Here is a 25,256-nt window from a genome sequence, read left to right as displayed (position 1 = left end):
CAACTTTTAGTTTAAGGTGACAACTGCCTTAGATAAGATGATTACTCTCCGAGCTAGGGTTTTGTCTAAATCCAGAGATTGTTTTAATAGGTGTAGGAGAGGTTTAGCTTTAAAGGCTTAGGGGTAATAGTGATGTTGAAAGGTGTACAGGGATCACTGGGTGACTGTTCCCTAGCACACAAACAGTAGAAGTCCTTCTCATCCAGTCCATAAGTAGTATTTTACAGTCTACAGAGAACTCCATTATCCATGCTGAGATCAGCAGTTTCCATCAAGATCTGATGTCCTTCATTAGTAACTGAATAACAGTTATTACCGAGCATCATCTACATAGGTCAGTGTTTTACCTAAACCGTGTAAAACACGTTTTCAGATCAACCGTATCAAGGGACTTTCACAAAAATGTTATGATTTTATTACTTTGAAGGTGAAAACAGTGCATTAACAGAATATAAAAGGTGGTTGTTTACTGTACCTGTCAGTGAAGCTGGGCTGTGTGTCACTCATTGGGCTTCCGGTTCTAGATTTGCAGCAAATTATATCCTATTAACATTTTCCAGAGTGTGATGAGGCGATTTCCTGGAGCGTCTTTCTCTGGCATTCGTCTGGAGTAGGCAGGGATTTTGAGAACGATGCTGGGAATCAGTTCACTGTGAAGGTTGCTGCAAGGCACCTCCAAACACCAGATGAGCCTAAGCTACAACCAGGACTTCTTGTTAAAATTAAATGACAGCAAAAAATCTACAGTGCAGATCATAAAAATCAATCGGGGCCTTGGTCGAATTAGCAGTCCTACCCCGTAATAAACAATATTTTGGCAACAATAATAAATATACTGGTGCAGCTGACACAAGTTGTCGTGTATGTACGAACTCCTCGTGTGTCTCCTTTGCATTCACATCCCAGTTTTCCGCCGATATGATGTATGTAAACAATGCGTATCCCAACGTTGCTGACACCTTGGCCCTGCGATGTAGTTCGTCTGCCAACACCCAGCTCGGCCGAATGGCCTCGGTGTCTAAATGATCGGTGAAGATGCTGGAAATTCCTCCAGTCCCATTAGGTATTCCCTGCTCCAAGAAATGCCTGTCTGTGGCTGTGGGGACGACTCTCCCGTGACCAGGAGAATCGCTCAATGCCGAGTTTAAACGACCCGTGTTAGAAATTAGCAAAACAACTGCAGCTAACGTCAAACCGCTTTGATTAAAAAGAAACGAACTGAGTTAAATGGTCATTTAAAAAAATCACATAGGTTTCCCCCCCAAAAAAATCCTTTCTCACTGCAAACTGGCAGTCGTTGAATCTCACCAGCTACCAGCTAACAAAACAGAAGAGCTCTTTCAGCAAAAAACTTTGCTTCGTGGGCTCTTGTTTCGAGTGCAAACTAAGCAAACTCCCGTTCACAACAATGAGCCGGCCAACGAGCGAAACATACATACACAAAAACCTCGTGTATTTTCACTGGCTTGCGATACGTCTTCGCGTTATGTCCTTCAAAAAGACTCCTTGAGGAAACAAAATGCAGCGGAGCCCGTTAGCACAGCACAGTGTCTCTTGACTCCATGTTCCAAAAGAAATCGTCAATTCTCGACAGAATTCCCGTGGATGGAAAGCAGGCTAGCTATGTGGCCGCCAGCTAACGGGAAAGAAAGTAACCACCGCTCCCGTGTAAACAACGACAAAAAAGCGTCGAGGGGCTTGAAACTTGTAGCGAACATTAAACGTTATTTTTCCCAACGTACAACGCTGTTTGTTCGAGAGAATAACTTGAGGAAAGGTACCAAAAAAAAATCCCACTTTCTGCCGCTAGCAACGCCCTAGCTAGCAGTTGGGAGAGACTAACCACTTCCTGCCGCCGGGGAGAATTTATTTCAGCATAATATCAGGGACCACTACTGAAAAACGAGTAACAACGACAGCAAGCACTACTACTACTACTGGTAACAGTAATACTAAACATGTATAATTTATTCGTGTATGATGCAACTATAGTAGGCTGTGAATATAACAAGCAGCGCCTCAATGGCGTGTGCAGCTGGCAGGGATATTAAATAATGGCCACTGGGCCAAAAAATTGTTATAATTTGATCATTTTTAAATGTATAGACACGAATATCTTCATGTTAGTCAGTCTCCTTCTCAATAGTGCTTCAAGTAACTGTGTGTGCCGTAAAAGTCAAATATGGATGCAAAAGGCACTCATGAAACTGACACAATAAATTATTCATGCATTTCATGAATAAGTGTTGAACCTTCCAGTCCAAGAGTCATTTATACGACTCCAGTTTTTGTGCATGTGATATTACTGGAAGCAAAACCAACCATCAAATGAAAATGATAAAAAAAAAACTTCATCTGTCCCATTAAGGTTGTGGTGAGTCATATTTATCAATGCAAAGTACATAATTTTATCTTTCTTAATAAACACATTCCCGTCTGGCTTGTACTCTAACCTTTTTCTCACACAACTACCTTGCTTAAATACACAACTACTGCGCTACTGTGTGATTGCTGTGCTGACCATTGCAGTCACACATTACTGCATTTCTGGCACCCTACATTATACTGTAAATACGACAATAAATAAGGCACATTGTATATTACACACAGCATAACACACACCTATCTCCACTTTGCATTGGTAAAGACTGAAAACTGGTCCAAAACGACCGAATTTATGCTAAAATGAGAAAAAACCAAAAAGTTACACATGGATTTAATGTAAGTTGCTGATGCTTTGTGTTTAAAATAAAAAGTGCTTTTCTTCCCTTTTCATTGCTATTTTAGAATTGCAGAAAGACCACATCTTTCCTCTCTCATCATTCATAAATAATTGATATGACACCATCATGTGGACAGCTTAGGTAACTTCACTCTCAGTCGACTAATTCATCTCGAGTTTCGCTAGGCTTGACTAGAACACAGTTGATATTTCAGTTTAGTTGTAAATTTGCTGTTTAGTGAATGCAAACAACATGTCAAGTTTATTTTATTTCACTTTACACAGGGATTACAAAGGTGAACGATGAAACGCCGACCCAAAATGGCTCTTGTGACGCCGCCTCCTGCGTTGAATGAGTTTACAGTGCATGAGAAAGGATAAAAACACATTAGGAAGGTACATTCAGATAACTAAGGCACACACTAGTTAGGTTTTGTACTTTCTTGTATGTATTGGTGATGCACACAGAGACTTCTCTCAGTGCCAGTCAGGTGAACAGACATAGGAAACAAACAGATGGCATGTTTTTAACCTATTGCGACAAAAACATATTCTCACAATTAAGACAAGAATGCACATAAAAATCTGGGCTCAGTCAATATAGTCCCTTAATATAAAAACTTCCTGTCTTCATCCCAGTAGCACATTTTTTATTAAGGCAAACATTGTATAACATGTTTATTTCAAAATGGTTTATTTTAAAAAAAAGACCTTTTGAAAGACTTGCACAATGTACAGATAGCTCAGAATGAATTTAATCAAAGCTTGGACAATTTCTGACAAGATCTCTGTGAGACTGAAACATTCAACAAACAGCTTATTAAATTAAATTAGCTGGGAGCTATCAGTGCAGAGCACAGATCTTGTCTAAATGATTACTCACGCGCGACCACCCTCACACATCTGGTACAATAAAGTTGACAAGGGTTACCATTTCAGAAAACATGAGAATGTATTTATAGTTTACAATTTACACTAAAAAGAACACATTTAGAATTTAATAGACTCAATAAAACTGTAACATAGAGCTTTAAAGGAGGGATGCAAAATAAATAGAAATTTGATTAAACACATCAAACACACTTCAATCTTTCTGATATTACTTAATTTCCCTGAGTACCGATCCTAGTCTGTTGACATCACTAAAAGTGTTTCACAAGGACTACAACATTACATGTAAACTTTTTCTTTTCTAGTAGGGAACTTCCTTTTGGAGCCACACTGCCACACATTACTAGGTCACAGTTAACGGCAACTGTTCTTCCCACAGGTTTTCTTTGTGTGTTTATACAACATGCTTTGGTTTTCAGTGATATAAACTGCGTCAGTGCTGTTTGCACCTTTTATGCATGTTCAGCTCCAAAATCCACAAACCTTACAAAAAGAAGCCTTAGCATTTTTTTTAATTTAAAAATCCCTTTTTCTAAAATCACACTTCAACATGGAGAAAGTTGCTTTCCATGTACTTTCCATCAAGTGTCCAAAGCGAAGAGCAGAGAAATGACATAAATTGATTCCCTTCTGATGCCGATCACTCCTTCTTTCCTTCATGACCATTAGCTGCTAAAAGCTCTTGGCGGTCTCTCTGGTGTTTGTGCCAGCTTTTGCTCTTCCGGATGGCAAATCGAACAATGTCTACCATAAAGACCCAGGAAAGGGCGTACATGGCCACTCCGCCACACTTGATAAAGAATCTCGGCCTGGGGGAGATCAGCTCACAGTACAGCATTGTGCCTCCCACGAAGATTCGCATCACCACAAACAGCAGCACAAACAGGACGTCCACAACGTCCCCCAGCAGAGTCCCGTAACGTCCAGTCTGCTTGAGGAACCAGCGCGCCTGCAAGAGAGGGTTGGTGATTTCACTGCCAAAGAGCACCGCGCACGACTCGATGCCAGACTCCCCCAACCAAAGGGTCAACAGGATTCCCAGGATGCTCATGGTGTGGTGGGCCAGCATAACTGGTCCCTCTGTACGGAAGTACACACACCAGGCCATGTCAAAAATAAAATAGCCCAGACTCAGGACCATTGCACTTATCTGCAGAGGGGTGTTCTTTGTACCTGGCATCCACAGACAAAAAAAGACCGGCTTTAGTTAGCTTCTTATCGAAACAGATAAAACAAGTTATTACTGTGAAATGAGCACATAGTTGTTTATATTGGCGTGTAACAAAAACAGCTCTTGAGAACTTTTTGTCTTTGTGTCTAAAGATTTTTCAGCACCTTACAAAAAGTTTCCACTGGTAGTTAGAGCTCAACTGTGCTAACTAGTTTAGATGCCTCATGTCTGCATCAATTTTCAAAGAAAAAGCAGCAGATGTTACAGTGAAAACTAATAGATGAACCTCAACAGTAATGTCACATTAATGCATAAGAGGATATAATATTAAGTCTGTGAGCTGCTTAAAATCTATGCTGTGTCTCTGCATCCTTGCTGTCTTTTTAGGTTTTAATGTGCACACAAAATCTTGACAAGCTGCATCCCCTACCTGGATAAGTAAAAGGCCAAGGTCCATCTACATAGCCTATGTACGCTGTGATGCAGACTGCCAGGATCCCGTGCACCAGCGTGACGAGTCGACAGTTCCATTCGTAGCTCCTGGATCCGTTAACGTTACACAGGACAAAGTAGAAAGACACCCAGCAGGATAGGCACAGGAGAGCACAAACGACAAGCACAGCCATCTTCCCCTCTGAAGGTAAGTCAAACAAAGAAAAGCAGCAAATTACAGCTAAACAAACTTCTCAGCAGTCATCAAGCCAACTCTGACTCACATTACATGGCGAGAGAAAAATGCAAGGAGGAACTTCTTGCTCTGTAATATCACTTACAGTAGAAAAAGAAAGAATCACCGTCCAGAGATTTGAACTGTGCACTCTTTGTGAGGGAGCAACAATTAGCCTTTGCTTGAACTATAATAGTACTATAGTAGGCCGGCTGAGGGTCTGGTGGGGTGAGGGGGACGTCTCTTCTTCTGCTGTGACGTTTGTACTAGGAGGTGAGACCATGCAGACAGATGAGCCCACCCTCAGTGAACTGGAACAAGATGTACACTTGATTCTTAAAGATTCAAGCTAGTTTCAAAACTGGCAGAGAGGTTACTGGGTGCTGGGTCTCAGACAGTTCCCGAGAGGGACAAAGGCTCTTTCTTCCTTATTATTTGACATCTGCACTAATAAGCAAACAAAAAATGTCCCGTTGCTATCTTCGTTGTTATGCTTGTGATGTCCACATGCCAGCCAAATAAACTAAAAGATATTCAGTTACTACAACACACATATAAGAGCAATAAATTACTATATTTAAGAGGTGGGACACTGAACCGTTTCAGATTTTCTGCTTGAAAATGAATATGTTAATAAATTAATTCATCTGTTTATGGACTCCGCTGCAAATCATTTTACAGATTCACTTGTACTATGGATAAAAAGGATGCACCTAAGGATGATATGAAGACTAGGCTTGAATTTATAGTCTTAGAAAACCTGCATGTTCATCTGAAAACGCACAATAAAGTAGGGAGAAAAAATCACGAGCAAACAAAGGAAACATCTGAGATCTGAATATGCAATGACAAAATTTTGTAATGACATAAAATAAAACTAGTAAGTCTTGAACGATTCCACATTTCTCTATATTTATCTTCCAAGAAGCCAGACTTTCTGGTTTTGAGTGATCGTTCTCCATGCTTTATAAAGGGTTTTGAAAGTTTTTCAGTCCAGTCCTTTGACCTGACCATTTTCTTGGGAATGTTTTTTTTTAATTCAAGGCTAACTCCAGGAATAAACAAGTATTATGCCTACATAATAGAAAATCCATTTTAAATTGTGCCTTGTGCACTCTGTTAGTAGCAGACAGTCACAAAACTGTTCTCTTTTTTGAATCTATAAAAAAAATGCCACAGATAATACACTTTAACGTGCATAAAATAGTATTTTTGCACCAATACAGTTATTCCAAAAACAACTAGAGGATGGAAAGATGGCATATCTTAGTACAGCATGCAGTGTGTCATTAAAAGATCTGAGGAACCTGGACAAGAGGAGAACAAAAGCAGAAGTGGCAGGCCGAAAAAAAAACCTATCTGTAATACATGAACAATATTTGAAAGTCGTGTCCTTAAGAAATAAGAAAAAAATCCAGCAAGGATGTGACACAAGTCCTAAGAGATGCGTCTGGCCCAGACAATTCATCAGTTGATCCATCTACTTTTCACTGGAGACTCATCAGAAATGGTCTCAGTGGAAGGGTGGCTGTCAAGAAGCCATTCTTAATCAACAGATAACAATGTAAAAATTGTAAATTGTAAAAATTGATGGAATTATAAACACAGAGAAGTACACTCAGATTTTAATCCTCCATGCAGCCCAATGTGGAAAGCATCTGATTTGCAGCTGCTTTGTTTTTCAGCATGACAATGATCCCAAACACTGCCAATGCAGTAAAGACATACCTGGATAGAAAAAACACATATTGGAACACTATCATTCATGGATTGGCCTCCCCAGAGCCCGGACCTCAACATTACTGAAGCAGTGTGAGATCATCTTGACAGAGAACAGAACAAAAGTCATCCAACATCCAAAAAAGACTACTTAAACTTTTAAAAAAATGAAAAGAAAGCTTACCTAAGAGAGTTCAGGCAAAGCTAAGGAATAACGATTGTTGCCAAATATTGACTTTCAGGCGCTTTAGAATTGTACAAAGTCTGTTTTTGCCTTATTACACTGCATTCCCATGTATGTTTGCACATGTTTCAATATATGCTCATTTTACTAGCAAAATATAAAGAAATGAGTGGTGACTCAAGACTTCTGTAGAGTACACACAAGAAAACACCAGGTAACTGAACAACTACCTTTATGTTTATTATTTGTTTTTCTTCATTACAGCATGCCCTGTGTATGATGCTGCAGGCTTTCCTAGGATAAGGGTGAGACACCTGAGCTATGTTTACTCTTATAATGGATGCAGATTTGAGCTGTTTTAAGGTAAAAACTAATAGCGTAATAATTGTGTTCCCACGCAAACCAATGAAAGGACGGGAACTGGCAACCAGAGCCCACGAACAAATGAAGAAATTTCTTCATTTGTTCGTGGGCCAGTTTATTGATGGTGACAGCAAAAGCAGCTGTTGCTAACAATGTGAAAGGGCAGCAGCAGAGCAGGGCCATAGCTCATCCCTTAGCCGAGGGGATGCTATCATAACAGGCTAACTCTGCACTGGTACTATTAGATGGATCAGGGAGCAAGCTAACCGCTAGCAAGCTAACAAAGCCTTGTTTTATGGGGTTACAACACGTTTATAAATGCGGTGAAATATAATTACCTTGACGGTTCACATGTGGCTGTCTCTCTGTTTACATCCTGGCTGTTTTGAGTCCTCTGAAGCAAATATATGCTCGTAGAAGACCGAGGCAGGTTTGTTTGGATACACACTTTGCTGTCCTTTAACTGAACGGCACCGGGTAGCAGCAACAGCAGCCTCCTTCAGCATCCTTTGTATCCCATTACAAGTGGCTGCATTTGCATGCTCTGCTCCTATTAACTTGCTAGCACTACAAAGTGTATTGCATCCTGCTTATATTATCTCGTGCAATACCATAATTAGAGATTAAAGTAGATTTATGCAATATTTTGTAGGAAAAGCGTGCTTTCATCCTTGATGTAGCGATGGCAGGCTCTTTTTCTTTCGGAGCAGGGGCGACACCGTGTGGGAAATGGTGGAAATTACAACCTTGATCGAAAGACTGGCATAACACACCTGAGTGCAAAACAGGACAATTTATTGGAGCACCCAGAAGCAGATGACTATGCAAAGAATCTAAACTGTATATCTCTTAATTCCCATACACCGATTCCTTTGCCCCCCCCCAAACACACACACACACACACACACACGCACGCACACGCACGCACCATATAAGGCTTAATAAAATTACTCCAATATACCACAAATAACTTCCAAGCTGTCCATGCAGTGCAAAGAAGGACTTTATTAAAACAATTTATGTAAAACAGCTCTTAAAAATTGTACTTAACCAAATTGCTTCATTTTTTTTCCCCTTACGGCAGCTTTTTTTAATTACAACATATTAAAAACTCTTTCATAGAAAAAAAAAATATGTTTAACAATGTAATCTACAATTACATAGCAAAAACATCAGTAAAATGTTAAGGCACTTGATCACCAGAGAAGGCCACAAATAGGTGTGTTTCACTCATTTGGTTCTTCAGTTAGCAGGACATACCAGCACACTAAAAACTCTTTTTTCCTCTTTTTTCTTTGCGTTATGGCAGTAAAAAGGCTGAAGTTATTGAGGAAAAGCAGTCTTTTCTTTAACCTAGTACTATAAAGAACAGACAGACAAGTTAAATTTGGTCCCACAAATTTAAGAAGTGCTCCTTGAATTACACGTAAATTATCGGGGGCAGATATGAGATGCATAAATTATAGCAGGCAAAGCCGGAAACCAAGAACCAGAATTCTGGCAGCGCGCATAAAAGTCTAAAAATGCTGGTTAACCAGAAGATGGCAGTGTGGATCATTAAAGCGCCTGTTGCTTGAATGGATCCTCACATTGGGGAGGAAAAACAAAACAAAAAAAAAACACCACCATACCGAAGAGCTTGTGTCCAGAAACTGAAACTTTAAACGGCTCCTTTCACAGCATTTCTTTGACTTTGGTTTGACACTTTTTAAGCAGACTGAGAGGGGTGCGAGTTGTGGGCAGGAGGTGTCCCCATGGGTAATGACAGGGCAACTCGGGATAAATCTTCATTATTAAATAGGATAATATGCCTGTTTTTCTACACCGTCTATACAAGAATGAAAACAGGCAGTATATAAGCAAAACAGGATATGGATGAGAAACAACAGCCAAGAGGTTAACCTGAAATATGTTCGAATACTTTGTGTTACTGAGGCTCTGTGGTTTAAGACGAACTTCAGAAACTAACTTAAACTTAATGCCTACAGGGAAGCAAACAGATGAGGTTATTATATTAAAAAGATTTTTTTTTAATGATAGTCCTCCATAATTTCACTTTGCAACCAAAATAAATAAAGATAGCATTGGAGAGGTTTTGTTTTTTCTTTGTAAGCATGCTTACATGGTAAAAAAAAACAGCATTTAGCTGGTAATAAACTGTTTTCACAGAGCTTTATAAGACAGATAATTCCAACATTCAAATTTTCCTTCACCAGGATGGAAGAATTTGTTTGTCTACCTCCTTTTGACTGAGAGTGGGACAGTGTTGTTCCTCTGCCGGTGTATGACTGTCCATCTTTTGTGCATACCATAGCTTGTTTGAGAGGTTTTGTTTAATTTGCCCCACTCACTTTCCCCAAAAAGGCACAAAAGTGACAGCTTCTTGGCAAAAGAAAAGAAAAGAAAAGAAAAAAACAAAAAAAAATTTATATATATATATATATATTATATATATATATTATATATTTATATATTATATATATATAATCTTAGTTAAATAATATATATATATATATATATATATATAATTATATATATATATATATATATATAATATATAGTATATATATATATATTATATATATATCATTTTTCCCCAGAAACATTAGTGAAAAATTAGTAACTTTGCTGCATCTCCCTTAAAAGCTTTTGGTCTCATCTGGAACCTGAATTTATTTCTACTTCAACGTGAATGTCTGGATGTCGGCCCTCCCCACCTGACACAGCTTCACTTCACATGATATAAACCAAGGTCCAGTGTTGCTGTGGTTAGCATGGGTGGAGAAGCATTGGCTGGGCTGGCAAAAAAGAAAAAGAAGTCTTCTCGTTCCTTAAACATCCACAACAAAACTCTAGGTCTCCTCGTCCCAGAGGCAGAGCTGTTTTTGGGGAACATAGTACGTGAAATGGTATCCTTTGCTGCAGCTCTTGATGCCACACTTGTAGGTGGAGCCCTTGCCTGTTGCGTCCCGGCTGCGGCAGTACTTCAGCAGACACGGGTACCACTCCAGCCGCAGGGTGTACGTGCAGAGACATGGCTGCCACAAGTCTTTAGTAGCATGACAGGCCTGAAAGCTGGGTAGCTCTGTTGCTTGGGGCAGAACCTCAAATATGGAGCCGTCCACTCCTGTAAAACAAACAGATAGGGAAGCATGTGGCAGTTAAAAACAAAAAGCAAGCAGTCGCGCGTCTGCGCCGATCGCTCCCTTTTCTGATTCCGCTCAATTAAATGCGGCTGTGATCTAGAGAGCGCAAACAAAGTGGCATAAAACAGGCGAGATGCTGCAGTGAAAGGGCAGCTTTGTTATGCTAAGGAGACGCTACGATAGGTCCCTGTGCAGATAACGGCGCAGAGCGCTCGGTGAACCGTGACCATCAACATTGTTTTCTTAATAACAAAGCTGTCAGCTGACAATAGTGCTGTCGTATGAATTCTCCTCAGCTCGAATAATTTGGATTTCGCTGCTATAAAGAATCTGCATCTCGCTGCAAACTGCTTTTTTGAAAACAAATGGTTAAATAATGGGCTGAACCTCTCCGATAAACAAAATTAATCTGCATGCACACACATGCCGTTTCACCCTATTTCATAGTGTGCAAGAAGGCAGTTTGGAGAGCAAAGAGCGAAAGAGGAGAGGAACCAAGATAACATGCACAGTCACACAGTCTTATCATTGAAACCCCACAAGATAATACTTGAAGTCATATCACTAGAATTAAGTGGAAAGAGGTGTCTTGAAGAGAGAAACAGGGAAGATAGTGTTGAGGAGATTAGGAGAATCAGTTCAGAGACGTATGCAGAATTAAAGAGACAATCAGGAGAGGAGAAAGAAAAGGTGGGGGGGGGGCGTACAAAAACACCAGCAGAGTTTATGTGAGGTTCAATAATAAACAAAAATCAGATGGCCGCTGACCTTTTTCCAGCCAGTATTTCACATCTGCCTCACTGGTGTAGATGGCCTCGCGAGCCTCGCTACACATGTTGTGGATGTGGGCGCTGAGGTGCCAGGCCCGACTTAGATTGACCGCTGCGCTCATAGTCAGCTGCTCCAGGCCTCTCCGCTCCTCTGCCAAACGAATGGCCTGGGGATTTTTCTGGGAAAGACGTAATATCCTCAGATTCTCCACAGTATATAATCAGCTGAAAAATCTCCATAGCACAATCTCCACCGTGTCATACCTGCCTGAGACGGGCCATGGACTCGCTGGGGATGATCTCATTGCGGTTGAGGCGGGACACGAAGCACAGGGCTTGGTACTGGTTCTGCCCTCGTTCCAGCTCGCCCAGGATCAGCGCTCGGAATATTTTCACATCCTGAAAAAGCCAAAGGGATGAGAAATGAAAAGGCTGAACAGATGACTCCCGGAAAGTATCGGGAATAGTCGTCGAGGCAAGGTTATGATAAGTTGTTGTTTATATGAGGAGAATCATCCAAATTAGAACACATACTGTTTCCATTACGGTATTTAAAGCAGTTCAATGATGTCCAAACAGCTGTCTACTCAAAGAAACAAAGGGTTTATATTCACCTCACCCATAAAGGCTCACATGACAGCTTGTTGATACTTTTTGTCTGCAGACCTGTGCAATGAGGCTCCTATAATACTGTAGTATTCTGCTGTGTCAAATTAAACCTTTCCAGCCTGTTTCTTGTCAGACCTACTAGAATTTCTCACATGCCAAAAATGTCAGACTCAATTTAGCATGCTGTTTAAAGTAGAACTGTACTACTAGCAAAATGTCAATAGTGAGAATTTTCACTCACACACTCACACACTCACTCACACTCACACGTCGGCAAATGTGCGAGCGATCTGGCACCAAACCAAAAGGCCATAAAGAGTTTGGTGAGGGGCAAGGCAAAGCATGATGGGAAGCTTCGAGAGTTTGGAGAGCAGAGGAGTAGACCTGTCCTCCTATTCATTAGAACCCCACTCCAAACCCCCTCCTCCTTGGCTTCAGCTCCAACACAGACACACACAGTCCTAAATACCCCTCCTCCGCTTTTCACACACCCGTCTGAAGCAAACAGGCAGCTGAGGAGTAACAGTTTGAAGGCTTTCACTCCCTGAGCAGGAGGAACTCTGGAATAGATAAACAGCTCCGAGATAACCCCACTGAGTTCTTCCACTTCCTGTATGGAGAAGAGTACACCCTGGCAAGAAGGCAATGCATTCTGCCTCACAAGTGTTTACGCTCTGCAGTCCTTTACAGACTGCTTGGATCTTCACTCCAACAGCCACTTTTGTCTGTGAAAAGAGACACTGGCAAGGGTACAATAGCAGCACGGGTATTACACAAGGCAATCCTGTTTGACCCCTGGAAAGAAATTTACTAAGCAAATATTGATTATATAGCTTTATGTGCTGTTCACATGGTACTCAGAGGAACACAGAAATGAGCCAGTGGAAATTATATGCCTCAGCTTTTTCCTGCAGACACAAAACAATAAGATAATGTCAAAGAGCGGAGGAAGAGATATCACAGCGAAAAGAGTGAGTACAATGCCTACAGCGAGAAGGACAAGAGGGCCATTTGCCCCAGAGTGCAGGAGTAAGCAGAGGCCATGACTTCAAGACCTCCCATGCTGCAGACACATAGTGCTACGCTGGGACACCGGGTGGGGAGAAGAGAGGGAGGGAGGGACAGAAAGAAGAGGAAGGTATTCGTGTCAGCCACATGGATTTGCCCCAGGGCTCTCTGGGTAATTACAGAGCAGCATGGCAGTTCCACTAGCTCTGCTTCTCTGGAAGCGACTCAACAGCAAAGCGAAGACACTGATCCCCTCCTGTTGTGTCATTATGTCTCGTGATTAATGATTGTCTAATTTCTACTCTGCGTCTAGGCCAAAAGGGCAAAGGTAGTTTAACAGTGCTTACTGTGGCAACGATTTTTATTGATGCAATTTTGTATCAAAATGACATCATCTGCACACCATGGAAAGTCTTACGGGCACAGTTTGACAGTTTGAGCACTGACAGCAATCTTCTCTCGAAGAGGTTGGGAGAAGAAAAACAAAAACACAACCTCAAGACTGTTATGTACGTATAAAAATGCAACAAGCAGTCAAGTGGCATACTTAGGATCACATTTTAGCAGTTACAGAAAGAATCTTTAAGAACAAAAAAGCACTACCAGAGTAAAGTGAGCATGCATTTATGGGATCAAATATTTAGAAGACCACAGAAGAACTGAAGATGAAGAAGGGGAGCTGCTAATGAAAGTACCACACAAGCTATCGGGCAGTCATGGTGTTGAAAAATTGGGAGCACAGATTGGGAGCTGTGGCAAGTCGACAGGGTGAAATATTACAGGGGGTACTAAGGGTAACATCCATTCCCATTGTTATGTCTCATTATGGCAAAGTAAACAAACAATAATGATGAAATACCAAAAGGTATGTGTTTTACTGCCTAGTTTTATTGTTTTGGCTAAGTTTTTGGACTTACATTACCTAATTAGGAAGCAAACAGGCAGCGATCAGGTTCCAGAAAATAATTTCCCCAGAAGCAGCTTCTGGCTACACGTAGCTAGAATTAGCATCGGATCAGTTTTGACCTAAGACATGTCAAGCTGTGCAGAGCAAATGAGAAGGTCAGGATGGCAGGAAAATCCCCTTAATTATAGAAAAAAACAAAAACAAAAAAAAAAACATACAAACCCCCCCCAAAAAACAACCCTCCTCCTGGAGATTGAATGCTTCACTTCTGAAGAGCTCCTGAAATGATTTGAAGCCATGCCAAGGACAGAGCAAAGCTGCACAACAAACATTAAGCACGCTCATGATGTATTACTGGGGTAGCGCAGACTATTCTAGGATGTGGCAGCATTATGCTTCAGGTAAACTCCAAAAAAAAAATGGCTGCACCAGATGTGAGAGCAGAGTTTGTGTGCACCACACCCACCATTCAAACTACAGAAAATTACTCTAGTACTGGCATTTTGCCAGTAGACTACTGGCATTTTGCCAGTAGACTACTGGCTGGTGGTACTTAAGAGTTTACAGTAGTCTATAGATTTCCATTTATCCGTGTTACACAATTTGAGTTAAAATATAGAAATTAAAACCCTGAAGATCAGATGTTGAATATAAAACCATACCTGCAAATATTAACCAAAGAGATACTTTCACCTGCATACCTGCTTTAGAACTTTTTCATTGCGCAAAGAACCGCTCCAGCTGGTCTGTGGATTCAAACCGGACACTTTCTTGCTATGACCTGGACGATGCTAACCATTGCCCCTCATAAATATATATTTGTCTTAGCATTTTAGTGTTTAGAGGATATAACTTGTCCGTAAGTGTATAACGGCTGGCCCTCCCTCAACCTAGTTCTACTGGAGGTTTCTTCCTGTTAGAAGAGTTTTTCCTCCCCACTGTAACCAAAGTGCTTGCTAATTGGGAGCCATCTGATTGTTGGGGTTTTCTGCTTTATTCTACATATTTGTAGCAACTTTACCTTACAATTTAAAGCGCCTCGAGGTGACTGTTGTTGTGTTTTGCTGCTATATGAAAAACTGAACTGCACTGAATTGAACTTTTACAGTTTCTGGATGGTGATATTTCTTTTATCTTTATCTTCTGACAGGCCAAGATGTTTTGTAGTCTTCATATTCAGCTGGCAGCATTGGTATATTTTGTGCGCAGTCATGTAGTGAGAGTAGTTAAAATTTAATTACGACCTTTGAATGACAACACCAAACCAGTGCTGAGGACATGTCAGCTCAGGTCACGCTCGAGTAAAATTTCACTGACATTCTGACAGCAAACAGAGTAAAATAGTTATATCATCTTTGCTGCCCGCCAGAAAAAACCACCACCGTTTGGGATGTGTGCAGACGCACTCCAAAGCGTGATAAAGAAAACACAATAAAGGAGTGAAACGTGAAGTGATTAAAGTAAGGTTTACACCTGTTGTTATGATGACAGGCAATATCACTAGGAGAGAGTGCGCACTCATCTTACTGATCAAACAACAGCTATCTCTTTTTACAATCTCCCAAGCGGGAAGGTGTTTTTAAAGTCGCCGAATTATGCAAACAGAGGACTGACAGAAGATCAAACAAATATGAGACGGGGAGGAAAGGCGCTTCTGTGGTCACAGTATGGGGTAATCCCTTCCTGTTGTAACAAAACCTGCTTCATTCGTGTGATGGATTATAGAGAAAGACTTCGTCAGTTCCTGATAAAATACACCACACTGCCAAAAAGTAGACAAAATAATTGCCTGGGATGCATATGGCAAGAAAAACAGTAATGCTGGAATCGAGTAGACTTGCTAGAGCTTGAAAGCACCCCTTAATTTCAAAATACTCCCTAAAGAGGAGGTGCCCACATTTGGAAAATGAGTCACCCCCCTTAAAGAGTGTTTACACCTAGAAAAAAAAAAATTAGAGTAATAACTTGCTGACCAACATTACAGAAAATAACCACCTTCGGACATTACGAATTAAAAAGGCAACCTTATTCCCATCTTTAAAAAGACTGGCGATACCATAATCAAAGGGCAGCGTATCCTTGAGTTTTTTTTTACTCTAGCAGAGCAGCGTAAATGTCAGGGTGGCTATAAATAATCCACACAAGTGCAAATTCCTTAACATTGCTCGCTTACACATAGGACTTAGTCCATATGCAGACAAACTACCACTGGCCAACAGCCAAACAAGTCTGTATTCATGCAACATAACTGGTGGGTCAAACGAAGACCTGTTAATCAGGAGAGAGGGTGGGGGCTCGTTTCATTGGTGGTTACCTTTGGTGGGTCAGATTATTTAAGAGGTGCACAAAAGCCCATTCAGACACTCAAAGGGTGCCATTTACAGTGAACATTCTCAGACACTGTAACCCAGCAAGACAAACTCCGTTTCCTTGCAGAGTATATACCTGGTTTACAGGCTGTTAAAATAGGAGCCCAGCAATGAAAAGCAGTCCAAACGCTCATGGGAACATTGCACCTGCACTTGCAAGAGATATATGTATCTCAGTTTGAGTGCCATTGTGGCTGAACCGATTCACACTCGATGCAAGGATGGATATTCACGCACAAGTGCACCCACACACACGCACACAAACAGTACAGCAGTATGTGTTCCCTGTGCAGGGGGTTCTTCCTGTTTTCAAATCCCCCCTAAGACCCTGTCTGTTGATAAGGCTGATGGCTGGCTGTGGAGGACTGCTGGTAAGCCACGCTATGATGAGTCATTTGGGATCAGTGTGGGTCTGTGTGGATATTTGCCTGACATAGGACCAAAAAGTTTATGTAATACTTTAAAAAAATGAACAAATAAGATTAAAGTCAAGCTTGTATACTATCAAAAGTAAAAAAAAAAAGAAAAAAAAAAAAAAGGGCAATGTAATCTTTACATAAAATTCAGCACCGTGCAGCCTTCCAGTTTATTCGCTTGTCTCGAGTGATGAAACCTTGTGTTTACTTTTAAAATCCCGAACCTACGTAAATGGCTCCGACCGCCTTTTGAAAACACGTATGGATTTAAAATGTTTGGTGACGGGACAGGGTATTTGCTTTAGTGTGTGAGGGAAGCCATTCAAAGCAGCAGCGAAAAAAAAAAAAAAAAAAAAAGCACAGGTTTTTGGCAGGGATTAAAGATCATTTTTGGGAGACAGAGGGAAAGACGCACACAGACAAAAGGAATGGGAGAAAAGCCACTGAGCTAAGACATGCTTTGAGCTGAAGTTAATTACAGACGCCCCAAAGGCAGGAATGTGGAGCCACATTTAGGTCTGGTCACACCTGGCTGTCCAAAGAGCTAACCAATTAGTAAACACTGGCAATGAATGGACAATCAAAACACTGGAAGCCATGAAAAGAAAGGTTTTCCTGTTGGCTATTCTCCTGACAACAATGCAAAAGGAGCTTACCTTTCCCAGTGCATGAGGGGTTAATGTTTAGGTGTTACACATGAGCACAAAAATACAACCGAAATTCTTTTTAACAAGACTAACTCTGCACAGCCCACAACATCATTTTATTCATTCATGCAGAATCTGGATACAATTAAGTAGACACACAAACAGTTTATGGGGGACTCTGCATCCAGGAAATGAGAAGGAGGCAAACAGTGAGTGCTAACAGGGAAGGAAATGAGGCAGATAGATGAGGCATAAACAATAGAGATGGCCGCAGTCCCATTCAGCCTCCAACTGTTGTTGCACATCTTTCATATCCGGTTTCAGGAACCACAAAAATAATGGTATTATTCAAACTATACATATTGATAATAGGTTTTATGTAACAACATATCCTTTATGAGCCTTTTTCTTAAAAAACAGAATCTGTTTTATGACAGGAAAGGTGACACGACAGATTGTTGACAAGGAAAGGGGTGTTGTAATGCCTTTCCAGGTGTGGACCCCTATGACTTAACTGCCTGAACTATCACTGACCTAAAAATAAAATAAATAAGTCCGAAGTTTGCGAAGTGGCGCTACCCAAACGGACACAGCCATGAATTTGACAAAAAGAATATTTCAGGAGACAGAAAGATCTGGCACGCTTCAATTCTTTGTCAGTGTCATTGCCAATCTTCTTCATCTTAAACCATCTGTAGTTAGACAAAAATTACAACTATGTACACTGCAAGCCACAACTGCCGTCTTCATGTCCGTCAAAGGCTGCTACCACAGCACCGTGCGGTCCCTGTCCTGATCAGTAAGATTTTTTTTAAAAAGCTAGATGATAGTCATCTCTCTGCTCTGGTCTCTTTCCCTGGAAGCAGAGACTGTGAAAATGGGAAGCTCTTTATCAGCAGTATTAAATGAGAACATCTGGCCTTCTGGCGAGAGGAGGAGGGGAAAAGGATAAAGACACCAACAGGCGCAAAGGGGCCACCAGAGGCCAAAGGGTGATCATGAGGAGACCCAAATGGCAACAACAAGACCACAGAAGAAGCTTGTTTTGGTGTTTTGTTTTTGATTTTTAGGGAAAAAAAAAAAAAGCAGGGAAAATTATGGCCATGGGTAAACAAACAAACAAAAAGTTCATTTTTAAATACTTCAAAGTTAGCTGAACTCTTCCTCCAGCACAGAGTAACCTTACAAGATCTTAATGTACTAAAATGAAAAGTAAGCGTTCAAGAATGCCACCTCAAAGATTTAAGACAAGAAAGCAGAACTAGGCAGTAACTTCTCTGAACAGAGTCATTTTCCCACGCAAAAAACATACAAAAGGAAAGCAGAGTAGGAGGCGAGGTCTTCAAAGTTCATCCCTTGAGTAAACAATTTGCCACATGGATTTCTGTGACTCACAGATTGCTCACAGTCACCGTTTGGAGTGTGAAAACCTGTGTGCCTTATAACGTACTGAACGTACCTGAAGCAACAACAACACTTCCTGGAACAGGTGACACTCACCCATAAAAAGGACTTTACAAGTTTGTACAAGTGACAAAGAGGGATGGTGTTTCAAGGTTGAGTAAGAGGCAAGGTGTGGCAGCCAAAAGTAAAGAAAAAAAAAAGGTTGCTACGGTACTGTACTAATGTGAAGTACCTGTAACATGGGGAAAAAAAAAAAAACACAACAGCCAGTTGCGACTCTTGGCAAACCTCTGCGTTTTACACTAACAAGAAAAAGAACAAAGTGGACTGTCATCAGGCCTCCCACGCAGGAAAAAAAAGAAAAGAAAAAGAGTTTGTCTGACAGATAATGCAGTTAAACAATTCTAATGGCACATACAGCATACGAAGGCTCGAAGAGAACTCTGAATGAGCACCTGCCTAACTGGGTCACACTCTGCAACCCAATGGGAGGGCACACAGAAAAGCTAACCAACCTAACTCCCCACCCTCAACTTTCCTTCTGTGTCTGACACAGCACATGAGGGTGTGTGGGAAAAAAAAAATCTCCAATCCATTCTTACGGCAAGCTTATTTCTGGGCGTGTGCATAAAGCCTCTGTGCTTTGAAGACCATCACAATGAGCTGAGCTGACGGTAACGCAGGCCTCCGCAGTGAAAGCCGATCCAGTTTGCAAGGTTCAGGGAGAAAAAAAAGAAAACGGACACCGACGTGCTCATCAGTGCCATCATTCACAAGATCCTGACCCAGTTAACGGGATGGTGTAAGGTGCAGATGATCATCCCCATCGAAAAACTCTGAACCTCAAATATAGTTGGTGATTTTTTTGGATCAGCAGTTTCTTTGTTCTCCCACACCCCTATTTTCAAAATTGTTCCAATAACTGAGGTTTTGGTGAGAACAGCAAACTCCTAAAGCTTTGTCACCCAAAGTAGTAAAAACGCTAGCGTGAGCGGAAGCCTTTCAAATTTCCTTCTAACTGATGGTATCAGCTGTTTATTCCTACTATCTCAAACTATGCAGTTCTAGTTTTAAAGTGCAGAAAGAAAAAAAAAGATCCTCTGAGCTTTAACGACCATATTAGGTGGCTAAAGGGGTGACAGGAGACTGTCTGCATTTTGTTTCAGATTCTTTTAAATCACTTTTGACTTTTCTTGCTGGTTAGGATTAGGCATTAAAAAAAACAAACCCATAGTTAAGAGAACAAGAGGGATTGCGGTTGGGTTTAAACATGCCACCTGACATTGCACTTAAAGGGCAAAGGAATCCTTTACAAGCATTCACATGCAGTCACTTAAGAGTGACAAACTTGCTACATTATTTAAAGCACACCTTAGATGTATCAAAGGACACCTAGTTATCTGACATCATGGAAATGACAGCAATGCACTTGCTACTGGTCGCCTAACATTAAATTGTAACTGCAGTGCGCCCCACGGTGTACTTCTAATAAGAGTCCCAAGCCCTGATAAGCGTGGAGGTTTGCGTCAAGAAGGAATCGAATCAAACATCTAAGAATAAAAGAAGACCTAAAAAGTCTATAAATCGAAATAGGCCCTGAAATTTAAAACCCTGAAATCGTATCCAGATAATAAAAAGGCTTTACAGTTGCAGGCCAAGGTGCCTGTAACTATAGATGTATGATGATGTGCACCACTGCATCCCAGATCCCCGTGAAGTCATTCACATTCCTGCACTGATGGACAGAAAAGACAAGACACACAAACACCAAATCTGGAAAGACCCAAAACAAGCCCTGAAAGATGAGGGTCATTTCCCTCGCATTGACCTTAAGACAACGGTTTACGTTAAGCTCATGGTACTAGCCTGTGTTGAACCATAAATTGCAGAATTTAATGGGGGGGAAAGGATACCAAATTGGCAGCTACCTTCTCTATTCAGAGCGACATCTGTGCTGAGATTTGTCTCACAGTGGGGGGGTGGAAATAAATAAAAAATCTGCAGATCGACGTGAAACATTTCATCAGGATATTTCTGAGCTGCAGACAGATTGCTGCAATTTCACATAATTTAGAGTCGATTCAGCTGTAAATACTTCATGGAGACCCCAGACAGGAATGAAAAGCTCCTTTACTGCACGCTGAAAAAAAAAGAAAAAAAAAGAGTGTAACCTTCAAATGCAATTACAGAATAAGTGGCAGATAATCAACTCCATCCAACCCCATAACGCCTGTGCTTCATAAAAAAAGCGAACCGCACTATCATAAATCTGTTGCTTTGAAGTGAACAGACAGCGGTGTCCACATGTTGAGATTCAGTCAACATGACACAGAGGTGTCACGAGCAAGCTAAAACCACCTTTTCATCTTTTCCATATGCTTACAGACCATCAGAGAACCTTCCTGAAATCGCTGCACGGCTCATACACTGTGATTCATTGCTTGGATAAGGTTGACTAAACTTCCCTCTCACATTCAGCAGACCACTTCACCAGTGTCTAATGGCTATAACATGTACCATCACATTTTGCCACGTATTCACAAAGCAGCAAATAGTAATGAGGCTGCTGTCCCGTGACTACATTTCAGTTCTTTTTTTAAATCTCAGTGAACGAGACTTGCTCTTCAAAATGTGACATTATCTATCGAGCCATCCATATTTTTTGTGTCTCATCATTAGAACTCAGTGTTTAACATCCCTCTTAAAACACTCCGCTTCCCACAGGCGCTCGTCTGAACTATATATTCATGGCAGCTGGAAGTGACAGCTCATCCAACTTTCCATAAATCTTGGGAGATACTGCACAAGACTTGAATGAAAACCACATGCAGAAGAAACAAGGCGGGGGCAGGAGACGAGGGGGGGGGGGGGGGAGACAGAAAGAGGGGAGAGGTATGGGGGGAGCAGCAAGAGGCTGACCTACAACTGTACAGATAAATCAGGCAGCGGAAAAGTAAAGCGATCTAAGAGGTTCAAATAAACCAAACCATATGTGCAGATGTGATGTGCGCTGGCGTGTGTGCATGCGTGACGGGATACAGCAACCCTGCACGGTCAGGAAAAGGGCTCCCTGCTCTCAGATCACTGTACGTCTCTTTCTGTGGGTGTCACCAGCGATTGGGGGGTGACGGCCTCTTCTCTTTCAACTCTAAATTAGCTGTTTTGGTTAGTGAACCAGACGTGCAGATCAAAAAGGTCAGACATGCCCACTTAATCCTGGTAAATCTCCCCCTTCACATCTCGCCAGCCTGTCAGCTTCTGTGTGACAGCAACCATCACAGACACATGCCTTTGCTCTGTGCACCCCCCCCCCACCACCACCACCACACACGCCCCTCTTATGCAAAGCAGTTGTTTTTTATTTTGCAAGACTGACAATTTCACGAGTCTCCGGATAGCCATTGACAAAAGCAAAACAGTGTCATCTTTCCAAAATGTTACAACTGGTTGGCGTTGGACACTTGAGCTGTTTGTCTATATTTTAGAAAAATGCTAAATATGGCCACTTATGATCAGCTCTGAACGGGACCCTTGAGCTGCAGGGGTTTCGAAGGCCATTAGGGTCTTGGGGGCGTCACATCTAAGGAGCAGCAGCTGTCTTGACCTCGGTGAAACTCAGCTGTGATGGAAAGGGATGAATGAAACTGTATACTTCAGCTTAAATATGGGCTACAGTAACTGCTCAGATTTTTCCCCTTTATTTAAAAAAAAAAAGGCTTTAGGTATGATTTTGTTTAAGATTCAGATCTGTGACCCTGAATTAAAATTTAACAAAGTAGCTTGAACCAAGAAGCCATTGTTGCGGATTTCAACACCTAAGGGATACACAGATTTGGGGAGAATTGGGGGTTCTGATTATGTGAACGGTGCAGATCCTTGATCAGATTTTTGGGGGGTTGTAGGGGTGGATGGGTTGTTACACCCCGGCCTAGGCCAAAGTAAGGGGGGTGGAGGGGCACAGCAGTAGTGCCTTTTAGTTAGATTTGGACTGACTTTAAGGATTAGTGACAAGACACAATTTCTTATTTTTAAGTGGGGACTTCCTATAGTGACTTCCAGGACCACCGAGGGAGTGTTATGAGTCTGCAGGTATAAAATGGGAAGCATGAAATTAAGTTCTTTGTTAATTAGTTCTGATTCTGGAGGGGAAATTGCAGTTATTCAATAACCTAAAATTCAAATGAGCCAGGGGGAAGTATCCGCCTCGTGTTCAGCGGTAAGCAGGACAACCTCTTACCCGTTTGAAGTCCACCACAAAAGTGATGAGCGTCCCATCTCCCTGCTTGAACTCGAGTGATATCGAGTCTTTCTCGCTGTCCGCCTCCAAAACCTCCTCGGTCACCAGTCCGTCAGAGAGCCGGACTCGGACCCGCAGCTCCGCAGCGAGTCCCACAGCCACGAGCAGCACAAGGGCGCAGAAACGAGTCAGTATCCGACCTGGAGCCGCGGAGATGCAACTCGCAAACATCCCCGAAGACGCAAAACCGTACCCGAGAGAGCAAAAAATCGAGGCGAAATCCAGAGGTCTCCGCTCATATCCCAGCTGTGTTCTTCTCTTGTGCCGTGTTGTCTCGTCAAGTCTTTTCCCTCATGATCAAAGTTTGGTGGGTCACTCTTTCGTGCGGTCCCCCCGCCGTGCGTCAGTACTTTCCACAATTACGGGCACATTCATAGGAATCAGGCGACAAACACACGTCCTCACTGCAATCTCTCCCTTTCACTTCTGGGACCAGTTCCCTTCCATTGAAAGTGTGTCGCTCCGGTGTTGTTGATAAGATCATGCGCACTTCAGCTCCCTCCCGCACCACAGTCAAGAGTCCGATGATTGCACGCTGCTTCTCACTCTGCTTTGTGTTGATGTTCACGTCTTCTCTCTCTCTCTCTTTTCTTACCTCCTTCTGACTCTCACTCAGTCCCGTCACTTCCTATCCGTCGGTATCCCGCTGCTCGCCTGGCCTCCAAACTTTCTGCGGCGTGTGAGTGAAAGAGCGCACTGATGGTAGTAAACTCTTAAAGCCATACCACCCTCAGAAAAGTCTGCCCATCCCCCTAAAGGCCTCATGTGATCCTCCTGCACTCCACAGCAAATGGGCTAATAATACCCCCCTCCTCCACCCCAGCAATTAGAAAAAAAAAGGTGTTTGTAGGGGGATTTGTAAATCACAGCTCCGTGCGTGTTGCTCACGGCATGTAGGGATGATTAAAATGCATGAGCAAACTATACCGTGCAGCTGGCGGTGATCGTAAAGCAAACAATAACCAAGCAGGTAAAAATGTTGGAAACATAGAAGATATTATCTTAAGTTTAAAAGCCCTGTGATGTGAGTAAATAGGATGCGCGCGGATGTGCTATCTTGTGGAGGTAATATTGGATTAAATGCGCCAAAACAGGGATGTCAAACACAAGGCCAGGGGGCCAAAATCGGTCAGCCAAAGATTTCAAACTGGTCCACTGAGCAGCTTTGGAGACTGTGAAGGAGCATGTCAATTTTTGGTTTTAAACTGTATTTTCACAAGTTTTTGCAGCCTCTCCTACTGATAAAGACTTCACCTTAATGGCCTCTCCATGGCCATTCATACAGCACCAAAGTAAAAAAGCGGTAGTTTGTGTTTTTCCTTCACTACATTTTTTTAAATCTTCTATAGAAATTTGATTTTTTACAGTCGGTTCACGTAAAAGAAAAAAAAATCAATCAATCAGTCAATAAAGGAAATAAAGGACACTGTGGAGGTAAACAGACGACACAGAGCTATTAGTTCTCACTCCTGCTTTATTCTTCTTCTCACATCAACTGAACACATCGCGCCACAGAACACATCAACACACTTCCTCAACACTGGGTGTGAGTGGAGCCCTAAAGGACATATTCTGTCAGCTGACAGAAATGTTTTCGTTTTACACTCACTGGACCTCGTGCACAATCAGAACTTTTTCTGTCATTTTACACATTTATTTCTTACAATTTATGGCCAAAGAGTCACTCTGACAGACTTCTTTCATTTACTACAGCAGTGTTTCATTATGATGTAGAAAAACTGAGACACACCATTGAAATTACACTTCTTTTTTTATTTTTATTAAAGTATCCTGGGGAGTACATTTGTAGTTAAAGCTGTTTACAGCTAGCTCTGTGATCCACAGTGCAAAATGAGTTTGACATCCCTGCTCTAAAACATCTTTGAAAATTATCCCCAAGAATGAGGAAAACAGATATTTTGTTGTCAGTCTCCAATTTTTATGTAACTTCCGTAGAATATAAATT

At 41.7% G+C, this 25,256-nt stretch overlaps 3 protein-coding genes and 1 long non-coding RNA gene across 6 annotated transcripts in view; 1 reads left to right on the top strand and 3 right to left on the bottom strand.

Moving 5' to 3' along the window:
• arhgef12a (Rho guanine nucleotide exchange factor (GEF) 12a) overlaps positions 1 to 1,829 on the bottom strand; it is a 52,666-nt gene extending 50,837 nt beyond the window's left edge. Inside the window, exon 1 of one of the 2 annotated variants that reach the window (XM_014330207.2) lies at positions 476 to 1,829. In XM_014330207.2, coding sequence (XP_014185693.1) covers positions 476 to 507 — 32 coding nt within the window. In that variant the 5' untranslated portion in view covers positions 508 to 1,829. The remainder of the gene's footprint in view (positions 1 to 475) is intronic. The other variant, XM_005915845.3, reaches the window with a different exon arrangement.
• Positions 1,830 to 1,841: 12 nt separating this feature from the next.
• LOC102310291 overlaps positions 1,842 to 25,256 on the top strand; it is a 61,394-nt gene continuing 37,979 nt past the window's right edge. The window contains exons 1-3 of the long non-coding RNA XR_006054047.1: positions 1,842 to 1,940; positions 5,172 to 5,424; positions 7,619 to 7,659. This is a non-coding gene — a long non-coding RNA (uncharacterized LOC102310291). The remainder of the gene's footprint in view (positions 1,941 to 5,171; positions 5,425 to 7,618; positions 7,660 to 25,256) is intronic.
• tlcd5a (TLC domain containing 5a) lies at positions 2,280 to 8,446 on the bottom strand. 2 transcript variants are annotated; one of them, XM_042218100.1, is made up of 3 exons: positions 5,558 to 7,202; positions 5,215 to 5,418; positions 2,280 to 4,786 (listed from the first exon to the last, which is right to left on the bottom strand). In XM_042218100.1, the coding sequence occupies exons 2-3, from the start codon at positions 5,408 to 5,410 to the stop codon at positions 4,254 to 4,256; spliced, it is 729 nt and encodes a 242-aa protein (XP_042074034.1). In that variant the 5' UTR covers positions 5,411 to 5,418; positions 5,558 to 7,202; the 3' UTR covers positions 2,280 to 4,253. The 2 variants fall into 2 exon arrangements, with proteins under 2 accessions (XP_042074034.1, XP_005915908.1); XM_005915846.3 differs by lacking the exon at positions 5,558 to 7,202 and adding an exon at positions 8,056 to 8,446 and having other exon boundaries at positions 2,281 to 4,786.
• Positions 10,309 to 23,996, bottom strand: oafa (OAF homolog a (Drosophila)). The gene is made up of 4 exons (XM_005915849.3): positions 23,231 to 23,996; positions 11,898 to 12,032; positions 11,632 to 11,812; positions 10,309 to 10,844 (listed from the first exon to the last, which is right to left on the bottom strand). The coding sequence occupies exons 1-4, from the start codon at positions 23,459 to 23,461 to the stop codon at positions 10,570 to 10,572; spliced, it is 822 nt and encodes a 273-aa protein (XP_005915911.1). The 5' UTR covers positions 23,462 to 23,996; the 3' UTR covers positions 10,309 to 10,569.

Source organism: Haplochromis burtoni, unplaced genomic scaffold, assembly GCF_018398535.1.
Source record: "Haplochromis burtoni strain Fernald_Lab_line unplaced genomic scaffold, NCSU_Asbu1 Contig_15, whole genome shotgun sequence".
Taxonomy (NCBI): domain Eukaryota; kingdom Metazoa; phylum Chordata; class Actinopteri; order Cichliformes; family Cichlidae; genus Haplochromis; species Haplochromis burtoni.
This window is presented reverse-complemented; position numbering and strand designations above follow the sequence as displayed.